Here is a 26,539-nt window from a genome sequence, read left to right as displayed (position 1 = left end):
AAAAAAACTGAATTGTTCATCACAACCCTCTAGCGGTCCACTCTGTGTGCACTCTCAGTTCTGGTGAACAGAAATGGGAAGTAAACAATGTGTTTCGGACTGAACCGTAAACAACGAACCGTAAACAATTTCAGCTGATCGACACATTGATTTTGGAAGCACAGAAAGGAGAGGTGTGATTTGATTGGCTTTTGGGGTTACTCTAATATCACCTTTCACCGGAATTATGGACTGTATGGAAGTGCCACAAGTGCGCTCGTGAAATGGAAGTAAGAGAGAGTGGGGGAGACAGAGAGAAGTTAGAGAAGGAAAGTTAACTAATACTTTTAATCAATAATCATTTATTATGATTAAGAACACAATTCAAGAGGCATTTACATGTAGAGATTCAGAAACTGTAAACTACATCATTTAGGCCAGATGAAGTCATTTTTGATGTATATTTTTGGGCTTTATTGCTTTTATTTGGACAGGACAGGTGTGAGTGGGAGAAAGTGATGGGGTGGGATCCTAACCCTAGGATATGACCCTGGTCGGACTCGAACTCAAGTGTGGTACAGGCGCTCCAGCCATTTTTCGCCACAGCGCCCCCAAGATGAAGTAATCTTGAGTGAGAACATTTCTCCCACAACCACATCTGCTATATTTGTCTTAGTCTTGGCAGAAGCATTGACCAAGTGGTTTACTCTTTGTGAGACCACAAAAGGCAACTTCCAATAGACACTTAAATAAAACTTCAGACCTCCCAAACTACAATAGTTTAGTTTATACATTATCACAAAGAGTCTGTACAGTAAAAAATATTCAACTGCAATAACGCTAAAAACATATCATAAACAATTAATTCACACACATACACACACACTCACACACACACACACACAAATCTTCACACACACGATCACAATAAAACTTGATTGTCATCCAATTAGAAAGGTACGGAACGTAGCTAGAAGGCTGCAAGAAGATGATTAGGAGGTTGTCATGGAATCTATTCATACTAGTCCTAGTGTCCTTGACGCACATGCTAAAAACACAAAACATCAATAAAAAAAAATATTTTTTTGAAGTCCATGCGCCCTAAAGCCTTCACAGCACTCACTCAGAACTGATGAGTTTGTTTTCCTGAGTAAGTCCAGGGTCAACATTGCTTAGCATAAGTGTGTTTCACCGTGTGTATGTTTCTAGCATTCTTCTACTATGTTAAGTGACCTTGGGTTTGAGAAAGGCACTATATAAAATAAAAATACAATTATTATTATGTACTGTGTGTGTGTGTGTGTGTGTGTGTGTGTGTGTGTGTGTTTTGTAGATGAGGGAACTATTAGTCATGTGCATCTTCTACAGTGCATATGAGAAGCTTAGTGAAGCTAGATTGTCCCCTTGCATTTTACCTTGATTGTCGACTGTTTTGTAAGTCGCTCTGGAGTACAGCATCACCTCAAATGACTAAATGTAAATGTGAGAGCTTTACGAGAATCTGGCCAAGACACACCTCCTTGGTGGTGGACAATGAAAAGCATGCAGCTCAGTCAGCAGCCATCTTGTCTCAGGTGCAAAGTCCATCCCTCCATTCTTTCACCCCACACTCACCCAAACTCACCCCAGCTCTCCATTTAAGGAACACAAGTCCAACCCCACAAACCAGGCCAGACTGATGCACCGGTCCTAACAGTGGTACATCAGTCTGTGACTCTAAACTGGCCTTCAACTCTGGGACATTAAGTTAGTATCTCATTTGGAACAGAGGCTCATTTTGGGGATGTCTAGAGATGTTGGGGTCCCCCTCGCCCCTCACAGTTCGTCCTTGTAGGCGCTGTGCAGTCCGGCCTGAGGGTTCCCCTTCAGCGTCTTGTGCGAGCCCCTCCAGTCGGTCCGCACCGCGTCGTCGTCCCACAGCGTGGACGTCTCCGTGTCGCTCACCCAGTCTGGGTCGCCGGCATACTGCGCAGGCTGGACCAGCAGGGGGCGTGTGGAGTAGGCCTGCAGATTACGGTTGGGGAACTGGGACTTGTAGGCCTCACTGAGAGAGAGAGACAGAGAGAAAGTTGGAGAGAGATAGTGAGTAATGGGCAAATCGTTGACCAAAACTCCACTGGTTTCATTCTGATATGCAATCGTTAGAGGAACACGATGAAACAATTTGCCACTTTGAGGTATGTGTTTGTAAACAACAACTTTTGATGACATATGGTCAGGCTTGGAATTTCCTCATTTTAGGGGCAAGGCCACTTGGCCTTCAGTTGGGCATATTTGGTGGGGGGCACAAAGGCCACATGTCAGGGCACCAAGGCCAAAGTTAACTATACAGTAGTAGGCTATAAAAATGATCAGAGTTGTATTTAGCCTATTCACAGGAGTAGACCTGCATCACTGTATGAAACATTACAAAAACATAAAAAACATGACAAAGAACTGTAAATCATCTGATCTGATCATCTAATATTTACAGATATCTAGGCTATATTTAACATTTATTTTATATTTGGCCTGTTATGAAATCATGTATTGAACAATTTTGTGCATTTTGTGATCATTAAGGCTACTTTTACAAACTCTTAGTCAGCTGTATATCCTCAGATTTTAATATTTACCGATATCTAGGCGAGATTTGTAACATTTATTTTGTATTTGGCCTGTTATAAAATCATGTAGAAAAAATTAAACACATTGTGAAACTTAAAGCCCAAATTTGGAGACATGAATGTCGAAATTTGCTGCAAATTCAAAACGGATTACTCTGGAACGGCTTACTGTACAGGGGACTGCTTTATACCTTTGTGTTTGGTAAGGTCTGCTGTTTATTTTGATATGTGGTTTGTCATGTGTTGAACGAAGGGTTCGTGAAGTGTTCCACCAAGATTAATGGGTAGGGAGATAGGCACAGAACCTAGAATTTATGATTAAATTTAATCATTATTTACTTTCGTAAACCATTCACCACAGCAATTAGCGGCTAACATCGTTTAGAAGCTGAGAAAAAGCTCTTTCATGTGATGTGATACTTGTGATGTCTGTATGATGAGTAGCCTACTTCGCGAGTAGTTCAACTGAGAAGAATGGGTGAATTTGGACGTACTTGCTTTCTTGCAGTGCTTTCTCCACTGCGTAAAAGACTAAATTAATTTGCGCTGTGAATGCTAAGATTATTTTTACAGGCCATTGGTTAATAAAATGCGCTATCAGTCGGACACAAACCAGAATATTGAAAGAAGGGGGCACCAAGGCCACAGTGGCCTGTAAACCTCTGATTTTCAAAGGGGCATCATGGCCAACGCAAGGGGCAATGACGGCCATGGCCATCGTGGCCACCGTGAAATTCCTACCCTGCATATGGTCATATTAAGGAAAGATACACACACTTGTCATTCCCACTAGACATCCAGGCTATGCACTGGGCAGTTCTGTGGTCCACTTACTGGACACACCACTGAAAACATGTATGGAGGAAAAGCCTTCATAGCACAACATCATCAACAGTGTTGACAGCAGCTAGCATATTAGCAAGCTTTTTTTATCAGTGCCAACTCTGCTACTGGCATATTGGCACCTGGGCTACTGTGGCAAGCTTTGAAAGGCTTATGCATGATTTTTAGATAGTTTCGATAGACTCCATCCTGCTGCATAATTCTATATGTTTGTAGATCACTAGGCAGCTCATAACATGGAAGTCATGGAGCACCTCATGGGCATAGCTAACTTTAGAACTCCCATTGATTCCCACTAAAGGCCCTGAGTTCCCTCAATCGGAGTATAAATCCTGACCCACATAATAGCGCTATTAGCTTCATTGGAATGCGGTGAGCAGTGGAAGCAGATCACGGCCGCTTGCTGGCCCTCGAGTGGGGAGCCGTTTCGATAAAGTTGCCTGGATGGCTGGTACGGTTTCCAACAGCGAAGTGACGCAGAACATGCTGGAAAAAGTGAATCAGTGAAATAAAATGCAGATGCTTCACTCAGCCCTCCCCCCTTCTCTCTCTCCCTCTCTCTCCCTCTTCCTACTACCCTATCTTTCCCTCCTTTTTTCTTGCTCTGTCTCTCTATTTGTCTCCACCCTTCTTGCTGTGTCTCTATCTCTCCTTTTTCTCCTTTCCTCACTGTCCTCTCCCACTTCCCGGCTTTAGAGTGTCTTGGCTGAGGAAATGAAGCAGAACGCAGCACAGACAACCACAGAGGGGGACTAGAATGGGAAATGTGGTGGCAGTTAGCCAAGTGCACACACACACACACACACTAACACACACACATACACACACACACACACACACATACACACACACACACACACTAACACACACACAAACACACACACACACACACACACACACACACACACACACACAAACACACACTAACACACACTAACACACACTAACACACACACATACACATACACACACACACATACACATACACATACACACACACACACACACCTTGTTTTGTATGCATGACATTTCCTTGATGTGAGGGTAGAATATGTGCCTGCCGGCAGGACCTGAGGCATTGGCCTTTTCCCTCTCAAATGCAAGGAAGAAACTTCCAGACTTCCAGTCTCTAACAAACACACACATAAACACACACACAGACACACACACACACACACACACACACATACCAGCCAACAACGAGGTGAGAATAAGCATGCCTTAACCAACGGCACGCTTCCCAAAATGACCGGATCTACGGTGCGGGAGCTATTTCTAGAGAGGACACAGCCCAATTTAACCACAGTCAAAATCACCTTAAAACTTGGAGTAGAAAGCGACCACATTATAACGGTGCTTGGGGAGTGTCATGATAGGTCCTATAACTCACGGCTCTCTTTGTTTGGGTCCTGGCTAGAGAGTATGCACACACTGCAGGCTTATCCAAAACTCAATGATACAGTCCTTCCGCGACACGTGTGATATCATACTATATGTGACAATGTGTGTGTATGTGTGTGAGTATGTGTGAGAATGTGTGTGAATGTGTGTGTGTGTGTGTGTGTGTGTGTGTGTGTCTGTCTGCTGACCAGCGCTGGGCTGGCTCACCACAACACTTACTTTGTCAACTATATGACAATGTGTATGTGTGAGAATGTATGTGTATGTGTGTGTGTGTGTGTGTCTGCTGACCAGCACTGGGCTGGCTCACCACAACACTTACTTTGGGTGCTTGTCATACATGATGGGCAAGAACTCGTCGACAGGCATCATCTTGGACAGCGGCTCTGCGTTGATGAGCTTCTGGGCCCCCTGCAGGGAGATGGCGTAGGAGAGTGTCCAGTAGGAGTAGCCAGCCACGACCAAGTTACGCACGTTCTCCACCACCTCCTCGTCCTCCGGCTTCACCTGCTTACGGCCCAGGTATCTGTGCACGGGACCAAACGCCAAGGTTACGCCAGCCGTTAAAACAACACAAACTAGAACCGCACACACTCACAGCAAGGCTATGGTTATAGTTATCAGTGCACGGGCCCACGCTATGTAATGGCATCCGTTAAAACAACACAAACTAGAACCGCACACACTCACTCTATGGTTGGTTATAGCTATCTGTGCACGGGCCCAAGCCATGTAACAGCATCCGTTAATACAACACAAACTAGAATGGCACACAGTGTGGTTGTGATTATAGTTTTTGTACATGGGAACAAACAATGACCATTAACACACCACAAACTATAATAGCACACACTCACAGATTGGTTATGGTTGTCTAGTTACACAGCAGATGCTTTTATCTAAAGCGACTTGCATTATAAAACGCATGACAAGTTGGGGTTAGATACCTTCAAGTAGATACCTTCAAGTAAAGTGTTATTGAATATTATCAATATGGTATACTGCAGTGATTCAGTATGTGTGTATATTTGTACGTATAGAATATTATCAATAAGGGATAGTGCAGTGATTCAGTATGTGTGTATATTTGTATGTATAGAATATTATCATTAAGGTATACTGCAGTGATTCAGCATTAAGGCATGTAGTATAGTGTTGTTACACATTTGATTGTCATCTGATATTGATTTGATTATCTTGTCACATAAATACATACAGTGCAATGTTAAAACTAACACATCAGTTTCTCAGAAGAGAGCGGCATTCCAGTCCATCGCCCACAAGAGGGCGCTCTAGTTCTGGGAAGACTGTTTCCACACTTCACTGCACCCTCTCTCTCCCTCTCCCTCTCTCTTTGTCTTCCTGTCATCCATCTTTATCCGTCTATCTTTATCACAGCAGTGATAGCATTACATAAAAGACCCCCCACCCCCACCCTCCCACCCTCCGCCCCCACACAATGATGCGGGCGTCGCCATAGTGACGGACTCACATGATGTCCCAGTCCAGCTCCACCTTCTCCACCTCGTCCATGAGACGCAGGAGACGTCGCTTGAAGTTTCCCTGGAAACGCACGTCGTCCTCGAAGATCAGAGCCTTGTCCATCTGATTGTCCACCATCTGAGGTAGAGAGAGAGAGAGAGAGAGAGAAAGAGAGAGAGAGAGAGGGAGAGCGATAAAGGAGAGAAGGCAGACATCTTAGCATCAAACACAGTGCTGGTACCACCGGTGTCTCACACATTGTGTCATGCAGCAAATACCGGAACACACACTTACAGAAGGAAGAATTTAAGGTGACTAGCTGGTTCCGGAATAGCAGAAGCATCACACACTTGCAATCAGGGAATCAGGGAGAGCTTACTAATACCTTAATATAAGCCCTGGACAGATGATTACAGACCAAGTGCTTTGCATTATGACTAAACATATATGCCAAAGAGTCAGAGAGAGACACTCAAAATGGCAAACAGATCGACAGAGAGAGATGAAAGAATTAAGGTAAAAAGGTGGTGACAGAGTGGAGATTAAGTGGTGTGTGTGTGTGTGTGTATGTGTGTGTGTGTGTGTGTGTGTGTGTGTGTGTGTGTGTGTGTGTGTGTGTGTGTGTGTGTGTCTCACCTCCTTCCAGATGTAGTAGTGGCTGAGGAAGCAGCCCACCTCTCCTTTAGTGAGGGTGCGGCCAGAGAAGGGATCATAGTACCCTGGCAACAGATTCACTCCCAGGAGCTTAATGTCACTGCTGTTCAGAGCTCTACAGAGGATGGACACACACACACACACACACACACACACACACAGAATAAAATATACACACACAGTACGTTCAATCGGACACACACTCTCTCTCACTCCGCCAAATGAGTGCAATCACATATACACACATGCATACACACACAAACACAAGAACCAATCACACATGTGTACTCAGTATGACAGAATCACACACACACACACACACACACACACACACACACACACACACACAGTCTCTCACCCACACACACACACGGTTATCGGTTTTCAGGCCCTTTCCAGGAACTTTTAGTAAACAAATGAAATGTTTTTGGTCCCAATGTGATTTATGTGGATGCATTCATGATGTACAGAACCTTTATTTCCAGAAATAGTTCTGAATGCACAGAACTTTCTAGTGGATCCATTCATGTGGATGTCAAAAAAAAATAGTGGATCCACGCATGTTTGATATCAAACATTTCTAGTGGATCCACTCATGTGAATGTCAAAATGTCTGCAGGATGTATTCATGTTGCTGGGCACCTTTTTCTCTGCCGACTCCAAGACTGAGTGTGTATCGAGCAGAGGCCAGATAAGGCAGACCTTACCCTCCGTCCACTGCATCCACCACTTTAGCATTGATTTCCAGCTCGTACAGTGACCACAACATCCTCTCTCGCCGCTCCGGACGCCTCTGCAGGTTAATCAGGTAGATCTACACGGGAACCAGTGGACAAAAGATCCAATCGATCAGCTATTGATCACTTTAACGATTTACTTTTACGACTTATTCCATGAGGGGGGAGATTTTTTTTATGTGACAAGAACGATCCTCTCACTGCTGATCAAAGCTATTGATTGGCTATTGATGGCTTTCGAAAATTAACTTTGGGTGTCGTTGTAATGATTTTGGTCCCATTCAGGACATTTTTAGTGCAGCGTTGAACCCTTTCACCTCCATGGCATTATGAGCTGTTAAAAAGGTTAAGATGCTTCTGTCTGGGTTTATCAGCAATGAGAACAAAGAACAAAGCGTGTACCATCCATTACACATCTTAAAAAGCATACAGTTGGGGAAATACAGATAGCTAAACTATAAAAGCAACGGTATGTGCAAGACCAGGACATTCAAGCCCAAGATATCCAAAATATGCATAAGGCAAAACACACAGTTTTGCTACTAACATGACAAGGGTATACAACAGTACACACACACACGCGCACACACACACACACACACACACACACACACACACACACACACAGGCAGACACACACACAAACCCTGGAAAATATACATGTACACAGCCCTAATGCAGAGTCCCAGCGACTACCCCCACCCAGATCCCATGCCGCATAGTTATAGTGCTCTCACCTCGTCAACCTCCTACCTCCACCCACACACACACACACACACACACACACACACACACACACAGGCAGACACACACACAGGCAGACACACACACAGGCAGACACACACACAGGCAGACACACACACATAGCAGCAAACCCTGGAAAATATACATGTACACAGCCCTAATGCAGAGTCCCAGCGACTACCTCCACCCAGATCCCATGCCGCATAGTTATAGTGCTCTCACCTCGTCAACCTCCTACCTCCACCCAGACCCCATGCTGCAGTCATAGTGCTCTCACCTCGTCAACCTCCACCCAGACCCCATCCCACATAGTACTCCCACCTCGTCAACCTCCTACCTCCACCCAGACCCCATGCCTCATAGTCATAATGCTCTCACCTCGTCAAAGCCCATGAGGTCCGTCTGTTTGAGCTCCTGGTGGATGAAGCCCGAGTGGTACATGGGAGGCCCGTCAACTGGAGGACAAACAGACATCTTCAACAAGCACTCCACACACACATTATTTACTTACACACAGGGATATTCAGTCCCTCTCAAATAGTCTGATGTAACATTTAATCTGCCTCTATGGTGCAGTTTAGTCTATCTGGGTGGCAGTTTATAAGACCCTATCAGGCTTTTACGACCGCGGCAGAAACCACAAGTATGATGGAGCATTTAAAGCTCTTCTAAGATCAAGTATAAAGACTGTTAAGACTTGCCTGATTAAAATGTACAATGTGTAAAATATGCACATAATCTTGAAATAATTATATGCACATAATCTTGAAATAACATCCTGTTTGTCAGCATATTATGGATATTGTTAATACAGATATCCATGTAAACATGTATCTTAAGCAGTTTAACTCATGTATGTTGTGAACACAGAGAGATAGCACTTTACAGCAATTTCCTTTGTATTAGCCGCATTGTGTATAAACTGTAGGACAGTGTTTTATGCAAGTTAAAAAAGAAACAAAACCATATTAGTACCATATTAACTGCCCCCGTGTATTAACCTCATAGCTGAAGAAATTTTGCAGAACCAATGTATAAGCCGCAGGTAATAGTTTGGAAATTACAGTCTGAGAAAGGAGACGGTTTACAAAGAGGGTTACTGACTCAGGGACTCCTGGTAGAGATGAACGAAGTTGATTCGGTCGTCTTCCACCGTCTGGTGGGGCTTGGCCGGCACGTTCAGGTAGCCATAGCGCTCCTTGTTGCAGATGTACATCTGGACCTCTGTTCAGACACACCAAACTGGAGGATTAGTGGCTAATGTCTAATGTCCTGGACATACAGTCCAGTTTGGTTGCATTTGCTCAGCAGCTGTCTTTATCTAAAGCGACTTACAACATAGATTAACAATACACACATATTCAGATATATACTGTATCTTTACACATATATAGGTATAGATTTTCAGGATATAGATTTCAGATTTAGATGGGATTTCAAGAATTAGACAGTCACAAGAAAAAATTTGATTTCTCATGACATGTACTATTACATGTCATAATAAGTTTGAACCATAACAAAGTCAAAGCCTTTGTCAAAGCCCACAACATTTCATGTAGCACATAGCATTCCAGTGTTCCTTAATCATGGACCTCAATTCCAACTTTCTGTTCTCTGTTGTCGCTTGCTTATTTTTGCTTTAGTGGCTGCTTTTGAACGTAACTGCATACTCTTGGCAGATCCTCATATCTGAGTAACAATGGCTCAGGGAAAGCACTACAATCTGCATCGTAATAACCTTGAGTGCTATTATCGGAGTTTCAACTTAGATCACGGTTACTGCCATGTATGTATCAGAGGGTGGAACAGCGGTAACATTGTTGTGACGGTTGGCCTTTGCAAGTCTGTGTCGCTTTGGATAAAAGCATCTGCAAAATACGCTTTCCTTGCCTTGCCTTGCCTTGCCTGTACTTTACTTTCCTTTACTTCACTTTACTTTTAAAGGATGCATCATACCAGAGGCCCGACAGGAGAAGGCAAAGACGATGATATCATCGAAGGGCCAGGAGTAGTCTTTGTGCGGGGGGTGGAAGGCCAGCTTCTTGGTGCCCTCCTTCCGCAGGTCCAGCAGGACGGTGGAGTGCACCATGGGAACCGGGTAGCAGCCCTGCCGGTGGCGATGTTTGGTAGGGAAGTACTCCGCCGTGCGCCGGTAGTATCCCTGAGAACAACAGGAACACAAGTTCCACAGGAATATCAGACAATCAGGAACCGAAGAAGCACAGCAGTATGAGACACAAGAACATAAGAACCTTAGGAATAAAAGAGACAGGGATATGAGAACCATAATATAAAGGACAGGGATGTGAGAACCGCAATATAAAGGACAGGGATATGAGAACCGCAATATAAAGGACAGGGATATGAGAACCGCAATATAAAGGACAGAGATATGAGAACCGCAATATAAAGGACAGGAATATGAGAACCATATGAATATAAGAGGCAGAACTATGATAAATATAGAAATATAAGGCATATGAGAACCACACCATACACGGGAAACACAGAAATGTTTTAGACTCTGAAAGTCTTGTGTACGTCCACTGGATGGGTGTTACACAGATGGAATCTGACCTCATCTGGCGAAGGCCTGGTGTCCTACTAAGAAACACGCTGCCAGTCAGGAGAAAAACCCTTTATCTGAAACACCTGCTGCAGGATGTTTTACCACTTTAAATTGAAGGCACTCTCTGTGTAGAATTAAAAAATGCCTTGATCAACCAATTAAAGCTGCAGTTGGCAAGATTTTTTGATCATATTCACTGAAACCGACACCAACAGCTCCAACATAAATCAGCCGGTTTTAGAAAAAAGCCCGCACTTCTACCTCCACCTAGACCCTGTTATTTGTTTTGCAAAAATCCACAGCTCCTGGTTCTTCTGGACCAATCAGAGCAGGGCTGTGTGAAATCTGACTGTCAATCACAGTCTGATGCAGTCTGGTGCGCACTGACGAGCACAAACTCGATGAAAGGGTGCTCGGTGGTAGTGGGGGAGGGGCATAAGAGTTGTAATCATTAAAAATGTTGGCTAAGTCCCCTTAATCTGTCAGACTTGCCAACTGCAGGTTTAAAGTGTGTATAAGTCGGACACGAGTATAAAAGATGTTTATTAGAGCCACACATTGGTTAGTCTGCATTCCACTCTGCCACTGGCACAGTAGGCGTTCTCACCTGTGGGGTGATGCCGCACCAGAAGTTGGAGTACGCGCTCTGAGAGTCCAGCATGGGGGCAATGACGGACTTGTTCTCGGCCATCAGCAGATTTAGAGTCTCCGGGTTGGTCAGGATGTTGTCTGTGTCAGCATACTGCAGCACCACATCAAAGGTATCAAACTTGATCAAATTAGGACATTTCAATAAATTGTGGCTACATTCTGTCAATTGTGACCAGTATTACTGGCCTTTCCGGTCACTTCTCCTTAATTTATAAAACCTTGATTTAAATTCTGTAATGATTTTTGTCTATTTTCGCAATTCCTAAAGCACTGTCTTCCTCAAATTAATCTCTCCAATATTGAGTAATTAATTTCCACGAGCAGCAGGATTAAATGAAAAACACCAGCACAGGATCTTTCAGTCTAAATATGCTCATACAATAAATCCAAGGTAGCACCATTTGTCTTAAGAGCCAATCTTGTAAAAAAGGAGACACCATCTAACACATCCAGATAAACAAACACATTTCTGTTACATTTGAGATTACACAAGTTAAAAAAAAAAAAACATAGCCAACTGAGCGTCCAGTTTTGTTTCACTGAAAATCCAGACAAAGCAAGGAGAGGAAGACTTTCATTTCGAAGTATCATTGTGAAGTAGGTAGAGAGTGTTGAAATACTAAGAGGGGAGTAGTGTAAGAGCCCGCCTAAGTTCGGAGTTCCAAATGTCGGGATATGTTGTTCAGATATACGGCCCACCCGCTTGCTATCCGCAGAACATGCAGACTTACACCTATGTCTGAAAACAGCTATTGTGAAGTAGGTAGAGTGTGTTGTAGCTGTACCAGGATGTAGTCGGCCCAGCGCTTCTTAGCGAAGGTGAGGGCACCCTGCTTCAGCTTCATCAGGTACTCATATCGGCCGTTCGGCCAGTGCTTGGGCCCCAGCTCACCAGGGTAGGCTCTGTCCAAACACACAGGGATACACACACACACACACACACACAAATCAATGTACAATTCAAAGTGTGACATACCATATAGCGACTATAGGTATGTGTGCATCACCCAACACACGCACACACACACACACACACACCATTTTGCAAAAGAGCTGCTTGAAGCCCATGGAAACATGTTCAGACATGCTTCACCATGGCTCGTGTTGAAGAGAGTGCAGAGTGAAAGTCGCGCCCTGGAGCACAGGTTTGTTGACCTCTCAGAAGTGATCTCACTCACTCTGCCTCCTTCCCCGCGAGCTCCCTACCTAACGTGGCCTCACAGGCCTCTAGGGCAGCTGATTCAGCTGGCTGGGTGTAGCCTTGTCGTCTCGTTAGCTAATCACAGTACTGGAAAATGATTTATCTTTCCTGCCCTCAACATTTGAATTCGGGAAATTCGGTCTGGAGTTGCTTCATTGAGAAGTCTCTATGCCAGAACCATAGACATGAATGACAGTTCCTTGTCATTCATGTCACTTGAGCACGCTTGAGTTGATTTGGTTTAAAACAAAAAGGCTGTAGCTAGAGAAACTAGATGTTTAGATTTCGCTGTCGCATCTGTAGATAATACAAGATATTGACAATGCAAAACGGCATTTGGTAAAAAGGGTGTTTTAGGCTGTTCTGTTCTCCCTACAGAATTCCCATATTCTGTTGCTCTGCTTGGTTGGGTCTATCCAGTTGCATGCAGAGGCATCTTCTTTCCCTGTGTTGGATGAACAATGCTCCATCATCAAACCCAAATGGACTGATACCAGATTCACATTCTGAATAAAAGGAATGTTGCAGATGCCAAAACATGGCAGCTTTGTTTTCTCCAACTCCAACTGGGATGGATTATGTTAGTTGACAGAAGAGAAAAGTGGGTCAAAGTCGGGGGGGGGGGGGGCTGAAGAAGTAAACATGAATTTCAGAAGTGGGTCTGAAGAAGTAAACATGAATTTCAGAAGTGGGTCTGAAGAAGTAAACATGAATTTCAACCCCAAAACGCCACGTAAGCCAGAAGTTTTGTGTGTAATTACCATTGATCTGTTCAATTTGTGTGCACAATCCTACGATCTGGTACTCATTACATGTGGACATCCCCTAAACGACACAAGCACAGATAATACCTCAAAACAGCTGCCTGCCCTTGAGAAGACTAGGGCCTGCCTTTTTGCTGCCTGCCCTTGAGAAGACTAGGGCCTGCCTTTTTGCTGCCTGCCCTTGAGAAGACTAGGGCCTGCCTTTTTGCTGCCTGCCCTTGAGAAGACAAGACCAGGTTTATCCCTGCATCCACATCTACATTTATTCATTTATGCCCAAGTGCCAAGAAGTTGCCTTACAGGAGTGCTAGTTTATTAGTCAGCTGCTCTTTGAGTTCAAGGGCATATCCAATGCAGTGTTTCCCATACATTGACTTATTTGTGGCGGCCCACCACAATATCAACATTGACCACCACACAATGATTTTCCAGGTTGTACTAAATTGTGCTTAAATCTGGTTAGCATCATAACCACACTGGGCTAATTGTAAAAAATTGTTGTATTCAAGTGAATTCTGCAAACCAACCACCACAAATGGAATTCACTGCAATGCATATGAAGAGTTGGTTCGATTTGTTAATTTGTCCTGTTAAAAACAAAAAGTGGAAGTCTTACCAAAAAGTACACTGCTTTGTAATAATTTAAAAGGCCCTTAATGTGCCTTGTACTTCAGATGCATTCTGCATTTACTCACTTCCAGGACATATCTCCATTTTCTCCTGCAAAGTAACATGTGTGTGCACTCTAAGGGGAGCAGAGCAGAATCCTGGCACTGTAAGCATTATAGCTCTACCCTTTACACACAACCCCTGTGTACAGAACATCGACTAAGTCACTACTTATTGCATTAAAAACCGAATATGTTGGTTATTCGTCATACAGTGCCCTGTGTAGTCGATGAGTAGCCTAGAAATCTAGACGCACCCTACATTTGCTGCCAGGGCTAGTCTAACAACTCTCCGTTGGCTTGTGAGCTCGAAAAATTAAACTTCTATCAGGCCAATCAAATCGTGTATAGAGTCGTTAGGCGGGCTTAACATAATGATTGATGGCAGAGTTGCAACGGTTTGGCTTGAATTCCCTGCTACTTGAAAACAAAGAAGATGGATGTTGCTGCTGGCGAACAGTGTGACACGAAGCTTTTTAACGTTACGTTAAGCTTTTTTTAAGTTGGCAAAAGTTTGAACTAGCCAACTAGCTCCGCTGGTGGGAAAACGCATGGGACTCATAGCGCTGTCCTATTGCGTGCAGAGGAAATTTGAAAGACAACCGATTATCCCGCCCCTCGGACTGAGCACTGCGAGCGGTGAGTGCCCAGACCCTACATTTTAATGTGGGTCTTGCTCGTCAGGCTAGTCGATGAGTGGATCAGGCTTTAAAGCAAGGAAAACGTCTGTGTCTGAAGCCATCAGACATTTTGAAAGCCTTTTTGTATAATTATCTATTTACCCATCTTAAACAGCCTGGCCCAGCCCATAAATAGCCTGGGAACTTTACGTCCTGGTGGATGTTCTGAACACAGGGCCAGTCTGTCAATGGCCCACTGGAGGATTAAGGGTGATCAGAGGAAGGTCAGAGGTCACAGACAAACTCACATGGGTTTGTCCTTTGGCCTCCACTCTATGTAATGGTAGTGCTCCTGCATGACGCTCAGCCACTCTCTCAGAACGGCGGTGGTGTTGTCCGAGTTGTGGTCTGTCGCTGCCCTGAAGTGGAGAGATATTAACGGTGAGTGTGTGTGTGTGTGTGTGTGTGTGAGTTGGAAAGAGATAGAGAGGGGGCCACAGCTGTACGTCTCATCACCTTGACCGTGGAACAGAGTTGAGCAACTTGTCAACCAATTCTCAAGACATCCATGACACTCTGCTGCTGCCACATCTACACATTGAGGGCAGAAACTCTGGGTTATGGCCTAAAGTTAAACCTGTTATTTGGTGGATTGGGTAGACCATGGCATAGAGACAGGACAAGAAGAACCTGCCTGATTCATGTGTCACAATGTAACAGTGAAAAAGACTGCAAATCGGTTTTATTCTTATAATGTGAGCCCTTTTTAGTGCCCAGAAAGCGCACACACACACACACGCACACACACGCACACACACATTCCCCCTCAGACTAGCAGCAAGAGTAGACCTGTGGGGTTCCAAAACCGCAAGTTTCCAATGAGTAACATTAACACTCACAATGGTATCACACCGACGCTATTCAACTAAAGCCGACACAAAAGAGCGATATGAAATCTCACCTAATCAATTAGTCTTCAAATATGTTATTTTTCCTTCAAACTAAAGAACGAAGGATTGAACTATACATTAGGTGTTACAACGTCAAAATTAGTTCAGGCGTAATGTGTCGGGGGAGGGGTAGCCCCCGACTGAAAACAAAAGCAAGGCAGGGGAGGCAACGTGTAATATACGGACAATTGATCCTTTTGTCCCTCAATCAGTAACACGGCAACTTATCGGATTCCTAACAACGACTCGGAGAAGGGACACATACCAAATGGAGATGCGGTCTTTCGGGTAGTTCAGCCTCTCCAGAGCACCGAGATAGAACGGCAACGAATGGGCAGCATTTCTAGCGATAATAGCAATCACGACAGTAGGCTGCTGCATCTTTGATTCTTCGGTGAAGTTTTCCTCTGAAAAGTAGCATTTTGAGGTTGCGAAAATAGACGCAAGCACTAAAACGGCAAGGAACATGGTGGTGCACATTCCTGTTGCCCCGCGAAGCTGGCTGTTTCACGGCAGCCCTGGTCCGCGTCAGCACTTTAGGAAAAAGAGGAGTCTCCCTTAAAACTTTTACCCCCCTTTCCAACAACTGCTAAGTAGGAGGCAATGGGGTTTTACATTTCAGCTTCCGTAAGATCCTAAGCCTAACTGCTGGGCGTATCACAGGATATGCGAGGGGTTCTGTAGTTATAAACAAACAGTTGCGATGAAAACTACGTATGGCAGTCCTCAAGGGCTTTCAGAGCCTATTCTAGCGTTGTCAGTTACGTATTCAAGAAAGTAGACTAATGTAATACATGGTTGCATGTAGGCTATTGTGAATAGGCTAATTGTAATTTCTAAAATTGATGTTTGGCTAACATTCTTCCACAGGCACGTCTACTGAATACAACTAGCAGTTGCCTCAATTCCTTGGCTACTGGAAGTCTGTTATTATTAGTCAGGTTATTATTTTCCCTTCCCACTTGATCATGGTACACCCTGACATCCCATTCACAAGGGCAGCCCACGTCTATCCGCTTACAACCACTAGAGGGTGCAATGGAGTATATTTTCTCTGTGCTCCTCATCTTCAGTGAAGTTGAAGTGCTTGTGTGAAGTGGTTAGAATGTGGACATTTTGCTCACTGTCTATGGGGTCACCCCGAAAATAAACTTCTGCAAAATAAAATATTTCCACGTATTTATGAACAATGCAGCCATAAGGAATAATTAAACTGGACAAAGATCAGTCTTTCAAACACACTTTCCCCAAAGAAGGAACTAATAAAGACGCTGTGCTATTGCTTACTTGTGACACAGTCGAGCCTCCCCAGTTTAACAGTGGCAGCATTGAACAGAATCTATGGCACTGAGCATCTTCTCTGAGGCTCAGTGGCATAGATGTGGGTTATATAGGAATGAGGCAGAGAACACAAACAAAGAGGCCTAATCAGAAAAGAAAACAGAGGAGTGAAAGAAAGCTGGCAGAGAAAGAGAAGAAAATGGGCTGAGGGAATGGCATGACAGTGAGCTGAACTGAATTTAGTGGCCCCTGTAGGAAAGGATTGGGGCCCCTTGGCCTAACAATTGAATCCGGGTGGTATAGTGGACAGAGACAAAGGTCATGAGGGGTTTCCATTCACAAGTGGCCCCGCTCACACTCACACTCTCACACTCAAGCTCTCACACACACTCTCTCTCACACACTCACACACACACACACACACACACACACACACACACACACAGGGCCTATGAGGGCACTTTCCCAGCACCCTCTGTGTTGCTGGCCTGAGAGAGTTCACTCTCCTCCCCACTAACTTTTCACTGCAGAGGTCAAGGGTCGAAGGTCATTGGGGACAGAGAGGGGTGGGTCAGGCGAGGGTGGCAGCGGCGATCAGTGTGTGCATGCATGCAGGTGGGTGGGCGGAGAGGCGGGTCAGTCCCAGAGTCAAAACATTTATTCAGAGAGGTGGGAAAAGAGGAGAGGGTGGGTGGAATGGGCTTGGTAAGGGTGGGGGCCTCTCTCCATCCTGAAGACGTCTGCAATTGAGCTGTGCTGTGCTGTGCTGTGCTGTGCTATCCTCTAGACGTAGTGGGGGGGTCCATACATGTCACTCTCATTCTCCAACACACACACACACACTCTTCTTGCAATCTCCCAGATATGTCGCATATACAAATATAAAGGCCAAAAGTCGGTTGGTCAGTTCAGTGGAGTCTCAGTGTTTCCATCGGCTACGCGTTCAGGCCCACAGGTCCTCAGTGAGGTCCATCAAAGTCTCATGGAGAACGGACCAGCTGTTAGGCCCTGGGAACTCACTGAGACCAGCGTATACACGGCCAATAATCAATAAACCTCACGTTCCCATACAGACGTACTGCACCCCCTCACACACACACAAACACACACAACCCCTGGGTCAATAACTGTCACTCAGAGTACCACGGTTGGCATATTCATTCTAACTTACTCAGCAGCCTTTTTTGCAGTAGGGGGGTTGGTGTTTGTGTGTGTGTGTGTGTGTGTGTGTGTGGAGAGGGGAGGTGGTAAATGCTAAATCCATTTGCTTCTCTCCTTCTTGTTCATCTCATGTTTGTCTTTGGTTCCCATCACTTCTGCACTTGCTTCTCCACCCCGACCTTGCTTGTACTTGAGAACAGATGGCTTGGTTTCTGGACAGCACTGGGCCCTCTCCTCAGCTTCCTGCAGTACTTAAACGCCTTGTCCAGCTTCAAAACAGACCTCTCAGCTTTGTTTCACAACACAAGACTAAAGTACATCATTAAAGCATCACCCCCCAACACCACAAAGAAATAACAACACTTGACTTGGTGAGTGCACTTTAGGACAAATCTTTCGCTATGTGTGTGTGACCCACTCTGGGTTTGCATATAACCAGTGAAATGATGAATTTGATGCCAAAGCAGGATTTGTTGTTGTTTTTCTTTTTGTTGTTGTTTTTGTTTGTTGGCTTTTTTGACAAAATGCTCGGAAAAAGGTGTTGTAAAGTTACACAAGCTTTTGTGTCTGAATCATTAAAGTTACTTTCAAAAATCAAACAAGTGCAAGGCATGGCAATTTATCTTCCCATTGTTTTAACATGCAGTAGCACAGAAAAGTAGCACTGAATATGTTAGAGAACATCTAAATCCAAAGGATTCCCTCTCCTTCACTGTTGTGATAACATATATTGTTCACAGATATTTCCTCTCCAAGATTGGTTCAAAAGAGTACAGATCCAAAACCAAAGACCTCCAGTAGCTACAGGTCCTTACTAGACCCAAAACCCAATTCCAAATTTTAGCCAGGTTTTATTATCAAACCAAGATACCGTGATATAGAGAACTGTGGAAGCCCATTGGTGTCCGTTTCCGAAAAATGGAAGGCATAACCAGCAGTGAAATTACTGCTGTGATAAATAAACTTAAATGTGTGCATTAAAGTCTTACTGAATTGTTCAGAAGTGCAGCAAACATATGTTTCTTGTAGACAAAGGTTTTTAAATGCAGCTGTTTACTCAGTTCCAAAGAAAACACACTTTCCTGGGTTTTTGGTGATTTGGAAACGGGCGTCATTGGGCTCCTTTCCAGACCAACCTGCAGAGCAAATTCAAATTTACTAACAGGTTCGTCTAGGTTCACCCAAGCATCATGGGAAGTCAGTGAGCGTTCCAAACCCTTATGGTTTTATTTGACTGTTATTCAAGCTTTAGACTCCTGATGCCACAGCAAACATGAAAACTAGTATAGTATGTGGAGATTGAGGAAATAATTTCAGTTAAAAGTGTTTGCTGTCAGTGACAAAGACAATAAGTATTTTCATGACATTATGAAGACTGGATCTGTTTTGTCCAGTGGTATGTTTAACCAATATTACATAACTAGACAAAGGCCAGACTAGCTGTCAAAACATAAGAGACGTCTACAAACACACGTGTCATATTTAATTTGATATAATTTGATAGTAATTATACAGTATCATTAGTTTTATGCTATTTATATAGCAGGCGACCAGCTGCTCAGAAAGTCAAATCAAAGATTTCACAGCAAGTTTCACACCAAACTTTTAAAATTTCATTTCAATTAAATTTTTTAGTGTTACAAATGTGGGACATAATGTCAGACCCATCCCTTTCACATCCTTTGGTTCTCAATTATTTAGCTTCTTCAGTGGTGCTTTTCAAAGTTGTTGGAGTGCCTTATTTTCATACGGCACAATTTGCCATTTCACTTTAAAATTTTACAAGAGTATATTTTACAAGAGTATATTTTGGACAAATAAAACCCTTGAATCCTATATCTTTATATATAAAATAAATTAATATTATACAAATATACAAAATATATATGTGCTGTTAACTGTTATCATTATTCTTGAAGACTGAGATTAATAAATAAATGTACACAACAGATAGGTGGGCAGATACATTACAAGGATGTAATTACTTGGGCAGATACATTACAAGGATGTAATTACGGTCCATGTAAGTACAATGTAACAGTTGTTGTAATAGCAATACCAAACAGCACTCACCGACGCACTTATTCTTACTGTACTCTAATGTTTTTTTTTAAACTGTCCTAAAATTGTGAGAATTGTTCTAAAAACTTACTGTTTACCATGTTGTTAGTCGCTTTGGTTAAAAAGCGTCAGCCAAATGTAATGTAATGTAATGTAATGTAATGTTAGAAAATGATACATAAAACATCTTGTAGACTACTTAATATGACAGATTTTAGTAGCCTATCAAGGAGAAAGTTTTTGGTGAAACTATGTTTTTAGCCTGGATAATCCAAACTCCTTCGCGAAGTGAATAGAGTCTTGTGACTCAGGATTGGGATTCTTTTGGTCCAGCCTTACCAATCACATTGATCAGAGATTCCTAATGTTACTTCATACTTCGGCTAAACTTTACAAACTGACAATAAACAGCATAAACAGTCAGGAAACAATGTATGTGGGTCTACCTTTGCTGTAAATAAATGTCTGCATTTTCCAACTGCCTTTTGTGTTGCTGCTTCTGTTTATTTGAAATGGAAACAGCTGGTGAAATGCTACCAAGAAAAGTTACAAACGAAGGATGACTAGTGTGATTTTGAGAACAGACTTTGTGTATCAAAACAAATAAACTGGACATAACTAATGCTGTTTATGACACTTATAACTTATTATTACATATTCACATTTGCACAACTCACTTTGCATCTCCTCCAAAGTAGCCTACAACTCAATTCATGAATACTTTTGAACTTTACTCAATAGCTTTCACATTGATCTTGTATGGGTTGAGATCAGTCTAAGCTTCTCTTTTAAACAAGTCACTTTCTTGTGCTTAAATTACATTGTGCAACTCCCGAATGTTAATTTGCTTTCAAGATTCTACCTATAGACTAACACAGTCTTAATCAATAATGTTTGATAATATCTAACATTGTTTTGTTTCTTTCACAGAAACAGCGTTTATGCACCTCTCAAAAAAGTTTATTCACCAATTGCAACTTTTAACATTCAAAGATCACACAAAGTATCACACAAAGTATCATCCACATTCACAACATGTACAGTCATCAACAAAGGAATCATTTACTACCACTGAGAATCTGGGTTTCCAGAAGTCCCTGCAGACAGTCTTCTCATAGCACACCCTGATATACTGTATACCTCTAATTTAGCCCCTATAGAATGTCTGTGGAGGATTTAGACTAGGTTTAGACTGGGGTCTAGACTGGGGCTGTCTCAATATCAGATTTTCACGACAGCCAACAGGGTTACATTTTGGGTTTGACGATGTGAACAATTATAAAGAACAAGGACCATCTGAACTTGAACTCTACAAACCATTTACAAAGTCTCCATTTGCAGATGGACAATCCAAATAATGTGTTAGCGGAATACTTGATTAAGTTGGTACCATGGCTACAGCATCCGTATCACATTGGGTCCAGGTGCCCATAGGGACCCAGGTCATGTCCCGATCCCACCTCATCTCTCTCTCCCACCTGCCATCAGTCTTCACTGTCCTGCATCAATAAAGGCAGAAAGCCCAAACAACAGCAACAACAAAAAAAAACAGTCTGACTGCAGGAGTGGATTTCCAGGAAGGTTTCTAGATAGCCCTATAGGCAACTGACTATTTAGCTGCGTGTACTCTGTGTGTACTAAGAATAAATGTAAATGTAAATAGGTTGTGTAAAGTTAGCATGTGTAGACAAAAGGCATGTGACCAGCGTTAACGGCAACCTACAAATTTAGAGGTGTGTGTGTGTGTGTGTGTGTGAGTGAAAGAGAGGGAGAGAGAGATTGTAGACGAGGAGCGCGCCGGACAGCGTTCTTGTCGTTGTTGTTGTCGTCTGAGGGCTGTAGTGATATAGTCCTGACACTGAGCATACTATTTCCAGTGTTTTACTTGTATAGCTCTAGAAGTAAAGGTAGAGTAGTTGTTTTCCAGCTATGAGTTTGTGGTGAGATGGGTGACGATTCTCAACATCACAACTACATTCTTTCTCTTCACATAAAGCGCAGTCTATGGGCTGCAAAACAAAACCACGTGGGTGTATTTGTTCATTGAAAATATCACAGAACTATTCTGATGAGCTAATAGAAAAAGCATTACAGTCTGAAGTTGATGACAGCTGGATTGAGAGAGTGCCCCTAAAAACTACCATCTGGCTCATAACAAATATGTCATTTCTAATTCATTCACTTCAGTTGTCCATGCATTTGTTTTCACAGAGTTGTCTCAAACAGGAAGTGGCCTCTGTGTCAAGAATATAGTGATTTGGATTTAGTGTAAAGAAAGTCTTAGAAGATCGGCACTCACTCACTGGTATGTGCTGCACAGAAAGTTTTGCAGTAAAGTTTTGCAGTAGCACAGCTTTGCAGTATATTAACAGATTAGTGATAATGATGCATTTGTTTATTTGTAGAAGATTGAACAAGACACCGTTATGCCAGCCTAAAGCAGAGAAGGAGAAATACAGTTGTTTTGTTCTTGTGGAGGTATAAAAAAATGGAGGGTGTATGGTGGGTATATTGGTTGGTTATGTGGTGGTTAACTTGAAAAGAGGAGGTGGAAATATATAGTTTGAATTAATGCTGATGTTATGGATATACAGTATAACATGGGTGTGTAACTATATACTGTATAATGTACGTATGTAACTGCAAGGGGGTACATGGGGTAGTTTTGATGTGGTATACTACATGGGATGTGTGTGTTGGTTTAAAGAAACACCAAAGAACTTTTCCTCTGTCACACACACCATTTGTTTATCCAGCACCGGCTTTGCAAATAACAATGTCCACAGACAAGGTAGAACATGTTGCATGATTTTATGAAAGTATGATGTATCGTGACATCAGATGCAAGTCAAATTTTAGTTTCTTATGTCTCATTCCATCAAACTACAGATCCGCTATACCGATCCGGCAAACTTACATAGTGCGGTTATAGTCGATAGAGGGCTGCGAAGCGAATGCAGAAAGTGCCGTTCACCCTGTTATGAGTTGATGAACCACTGAAACAATTTTGGAAACATTATTTTAAGGTACAAAAAACTCTTTGGTGTTGCTTTAAGTGGGGTATGTGTTGGTTTTAATGATTTGTGGGGTATGTGTTGGTTTTAGTGATGTTCATATATAACTGGGTATATGTTGGTTTTACTTGGTGTGGTATGTGTTGGTTTTAGTGATGTGTGTATTTGTGTGAATAACTGTGTATAACTACATGGGTGTAAAGTGTTTAATATGGTGGTTAAGGGGTAATGTTTTTAGAATGGTAGATAAACGTTAAATATATTATTATATAATTATTATTATATTATACGCATTGTGCTCTTTGCTTGAAAAATGCTATATTTTATATATTATACATTTTATTAATATATATCCTGTATATACTAACTAAGGGGTAATGTGTTTAGAATGGCAGATATACTTTAAATATATCATTATATATTATATAATTATTATTATATTATACACTTTGTGCTCTTTGCTGGAAAGTGCTATATAAATAAATGTTATAAATATATTATACATTTTATTATTACATATACTGTATAAAACTAAGGGGTAATGTGTTTAGAATGGTAGATATACTGTGTATATAACTAACTAAGGTAAAGTGTTTTGGATACAGAACTATATCTGTGGGTTAAGTATTTAGTGTTGTGGGTAATACCTTAGGGTGAGGTGTATAGAGTTAAGGGTATGCATATAACATAACCATCTGGTAGTACAGTTTTAGTGTTAAGGGTATAAAACGTAAAAGTGTTTCTTGTTGTGTGTGTGTGTGTGTGTGTATATCTTACCTGGTAGCTGGTGTGGCTTTAGCATTGTGGGGATCCAGGATCATAGATGGGGAGGCTGTAGCTTTGGTGAGAGCAAGCTAGTGAAGCAGGTAGGGAAAGGTGTTCCAGTTACTAAAGGAGAGAGGGGGAGAGTGAGAGAGTGAGAAAGAAAGAGATGGAGAGGGAGAGGTGGAACAGAGAGAGAGAAAGAGAGAGAAAGAGAGGAGAGGAGGAAGAGAGAGAGATGGAGAGAGAGAGGGGGGAAGAGAGAAAAAGAGAGATGGAGAGGGGGGAGAGAGAGAGAGAGAGAAATGGAGTGGGAGAGAGGGGGAGAAAGAGAAGGAGGGGGGAGAGAGAAAGAGAGAGACTCCCCCCAGACTCTTTAACCTCAGCCACCACTCCTCTCACTCTCCCAGTTGCCTGGCAACCCACCAGCCACACTCAAAGAATTTTTTGCTGTCTTTTTACTCTGTCATTCTCTCTTTCTTTTCCTTTCTCTCTCTCTCTCTCTCTCTCTCCAAAGTCTGGTGGCACGGAGGGAAACTGGGAGTAAAGTGTGGCCCCAGAATCCCCTCTCGCCCTCCCATTTCCCTGGCTAACCGCGGGGAACCGGAAGACGGAAGTTAATGACTACAGGGGCCAAATACTCAGTGTCCATGAGTGAGCCAGAGATGCCATCAGCAGTCTGCTTCCCTCATGTTTTAAAAATCAATTACATGTTTGCAATCATCAAAACTATTAAATATCCCATTACCATATTATGGCACTATTAGCCAGGGTAGTAAAATATATTGACAAGACACCCTTAATGTGTTTTTTTCCCAACAAACCGTACATTACAATTACAATATTCCTCTTAGATACATTCATACCCAATAGCCATCAAAGGACATCAATACGCTCATGTGAGTCATCGGAAGGTGTTTTGAGTTTTTTTTATTTTTTTTTAGTTCTTATAAGATATTTTGTGCAGTGAGCTGTATCAGGAGGAAACCGCGTCTGGAGAGGCCTGGGGACAATCGTCCAGTCTGGTGACGGTCGTTTGTCCACTCCTCTCGCATGCATGACCACCTCTCCATGCTTCAACTCTGATCGCTTAGGGAGACAAGATGGGGGATCTGACGGAGAAGCCCATTGAAAAACTATTGAGATAACAGTGTCTACCCATGAAGACACTGATGCTGTGGAGGAAATCAATGACATCACTCGCCCACAGGCATGTATTATTTTCACAGATTTCTATAAAATGCTTCCCGCACGGACATATATTCCATAATATGTATGGATAACACTTATATGGAGAAAATCTATGCAACCAATGTGATGACACGTCCACTGGCAACAGATAACAAATAATCTGTATAATGTTGGGTCTTGCTGGAGTGGTTTCATTAAAACTGTGTGTGTGTGTATGTGTGTCTGTGTGTGTATGTAGAAGCCACAAACATTTCAGATCAGTTCAGATCTCCTGCTCACTTTCTCCCAATATATCGCACCCTCCCTCTCTCTCTCTCACACTCACACACACGTGTAGCAGCAAATAGGGAGTGAAATTGGCTTCTGAGCCAGTGCCAGTGCTCACTACACACAGAGCTTTTACTTCGCTCCTACATGCTCTCTACGCCACACTAATTCTACCAAGTGGCTCTTAAAAGGACTTACTTGAGTATTTTAATGGCCACCTAAATAATTCAGGCAGTTTGCTGAACTTCTCTTATGGGGTCCTCAGGTGGCCATGGCCAGAACCCCACACACTATGTAATTTAATGTTTCAAAGTAGCAATAAATGAGACGATTTCATGGCAGCGACATTGACATCAAATCATTGCAATTTTTTTTTTCTACTGAATTATTAGGTATGTACTAAAGGAGATGTACAAGTGATTTAGTGGCTCCATGAAAAATAGTCTCAGGTGAAAGTAGCCTATATCAGTCACTGTGGACGTTCTTGTAATGAAGAGTTTGCAGAGCCTATATGTGTATTAAAACAATTCCTGAAATGACACACACACACACACACGCAAATGCACACATACAACACTGTCAAACACACACACACACACACACACACGCAGAGCAGAGAGACCTGTAATCAGGACAAAAAGGGTCAAAGATAAGAGCACCTCTATGGTTCTCCAAAGACACTGAAGGGGAGAAAGGAGATAAACTGGCATTTCTGGGCGACCACATCAAGCAGGAGTGGTGTGGACCCCTGCTGCTTAACAGGGTAACAACCATGGGCAAGAGTGGGTAGCTTTTCATTTCATCCAACTCAATTAGCTCACCCCTTCCTCCACACACACACACACACACACACACACACACACACACACACACACACACACACAGTGCCCTCCCTTTTCCGTTTCCTGAAGAGCTGCTTAAACTGGAATAAAA

The 26,539-nt window shown here is 42.8% G+C and overlaps 1 protein-coding gene across 1 annotated transcript; it reads right to left on the bottom strand.

The window, feature by feature from the left end:
• Positions 1 to 745: 745 nt before the first annotated feature.
• On the bottom strand, positions 746 to 16,571 carry cercam (cerebral endothelial cell adhesion molecule). Its single transcript, XM_042059982.1, has 12 exons — positions 16,135 to 16,571; positions 15,228 to 15,338; positions 12,452 to 12,569; positions 11,623 to 11,757; positions 10,403 to 10,607; positions 9,551 to 9,670; positions 8,825 to 8,901; positions 7,673 to 7,779; positions 6,948 to 7,080; positions 6,322 to 6,449; positions 5,152 to 5,355; positions 746 to 2,023 (listed from the first exon to the last, which is right to left on the bottom strand). Exons 1-12 carry the CDS (start codon positions 16,347 to 16,349, stop codon positions 1,795 to 1,797), a joined length of 1,782 nt encoding a protein of 593 aa, XP_041915916.1. The 5' UTR covers positions 16,350 to 16,571; the 3' UTR covers positions 746 to 1,794.
• Between the last annotated feature and the right edge of the window lie 9,968 nt (positions 16,572 to 26,539).

The sequence above is a fragment of the Alosa sapidissima genome, chromosome 13, assembly GCF_018492685.1.
Source record: "Alosa sapidissima isolate fAloSap1 chromosome 13, fAloSap1.pri, whole genome shotgun sequence".
Taxonomy (NCBI): domain Eukaryota; kingdom Metazoa; phylum Chordata; class Actinopteri; order Clupeiformes; family Clupeidae; genus Alosa; species Alosa sapidissima.
This window is presented reverse-complemented; position numbering and strand designations above follow the sequence as displayed.

Coding starts and splice junctions, on each gene's coding strand:
- cercam (XM_042059982.1), bottom strand. CDS start 16,349: ATGTGCACCACCATGTTCCTTGCCGTTTTAGTGCTTGCGTCTATTTTC. Junction 9,671..10,402: donor CTTCTCCTGTCGGGCCTCTG/GTATGATGCATC, acceptor GTGTCTGAACAG/AGGTCCAGATGTACATCTGC. Junction 6,450..6,947: donor ACTACTACATCTGGAAGGAG/GTGAGACACACA, acceptor TCTCTACCTCAG/ATGGTGGACAATCAGATGGA.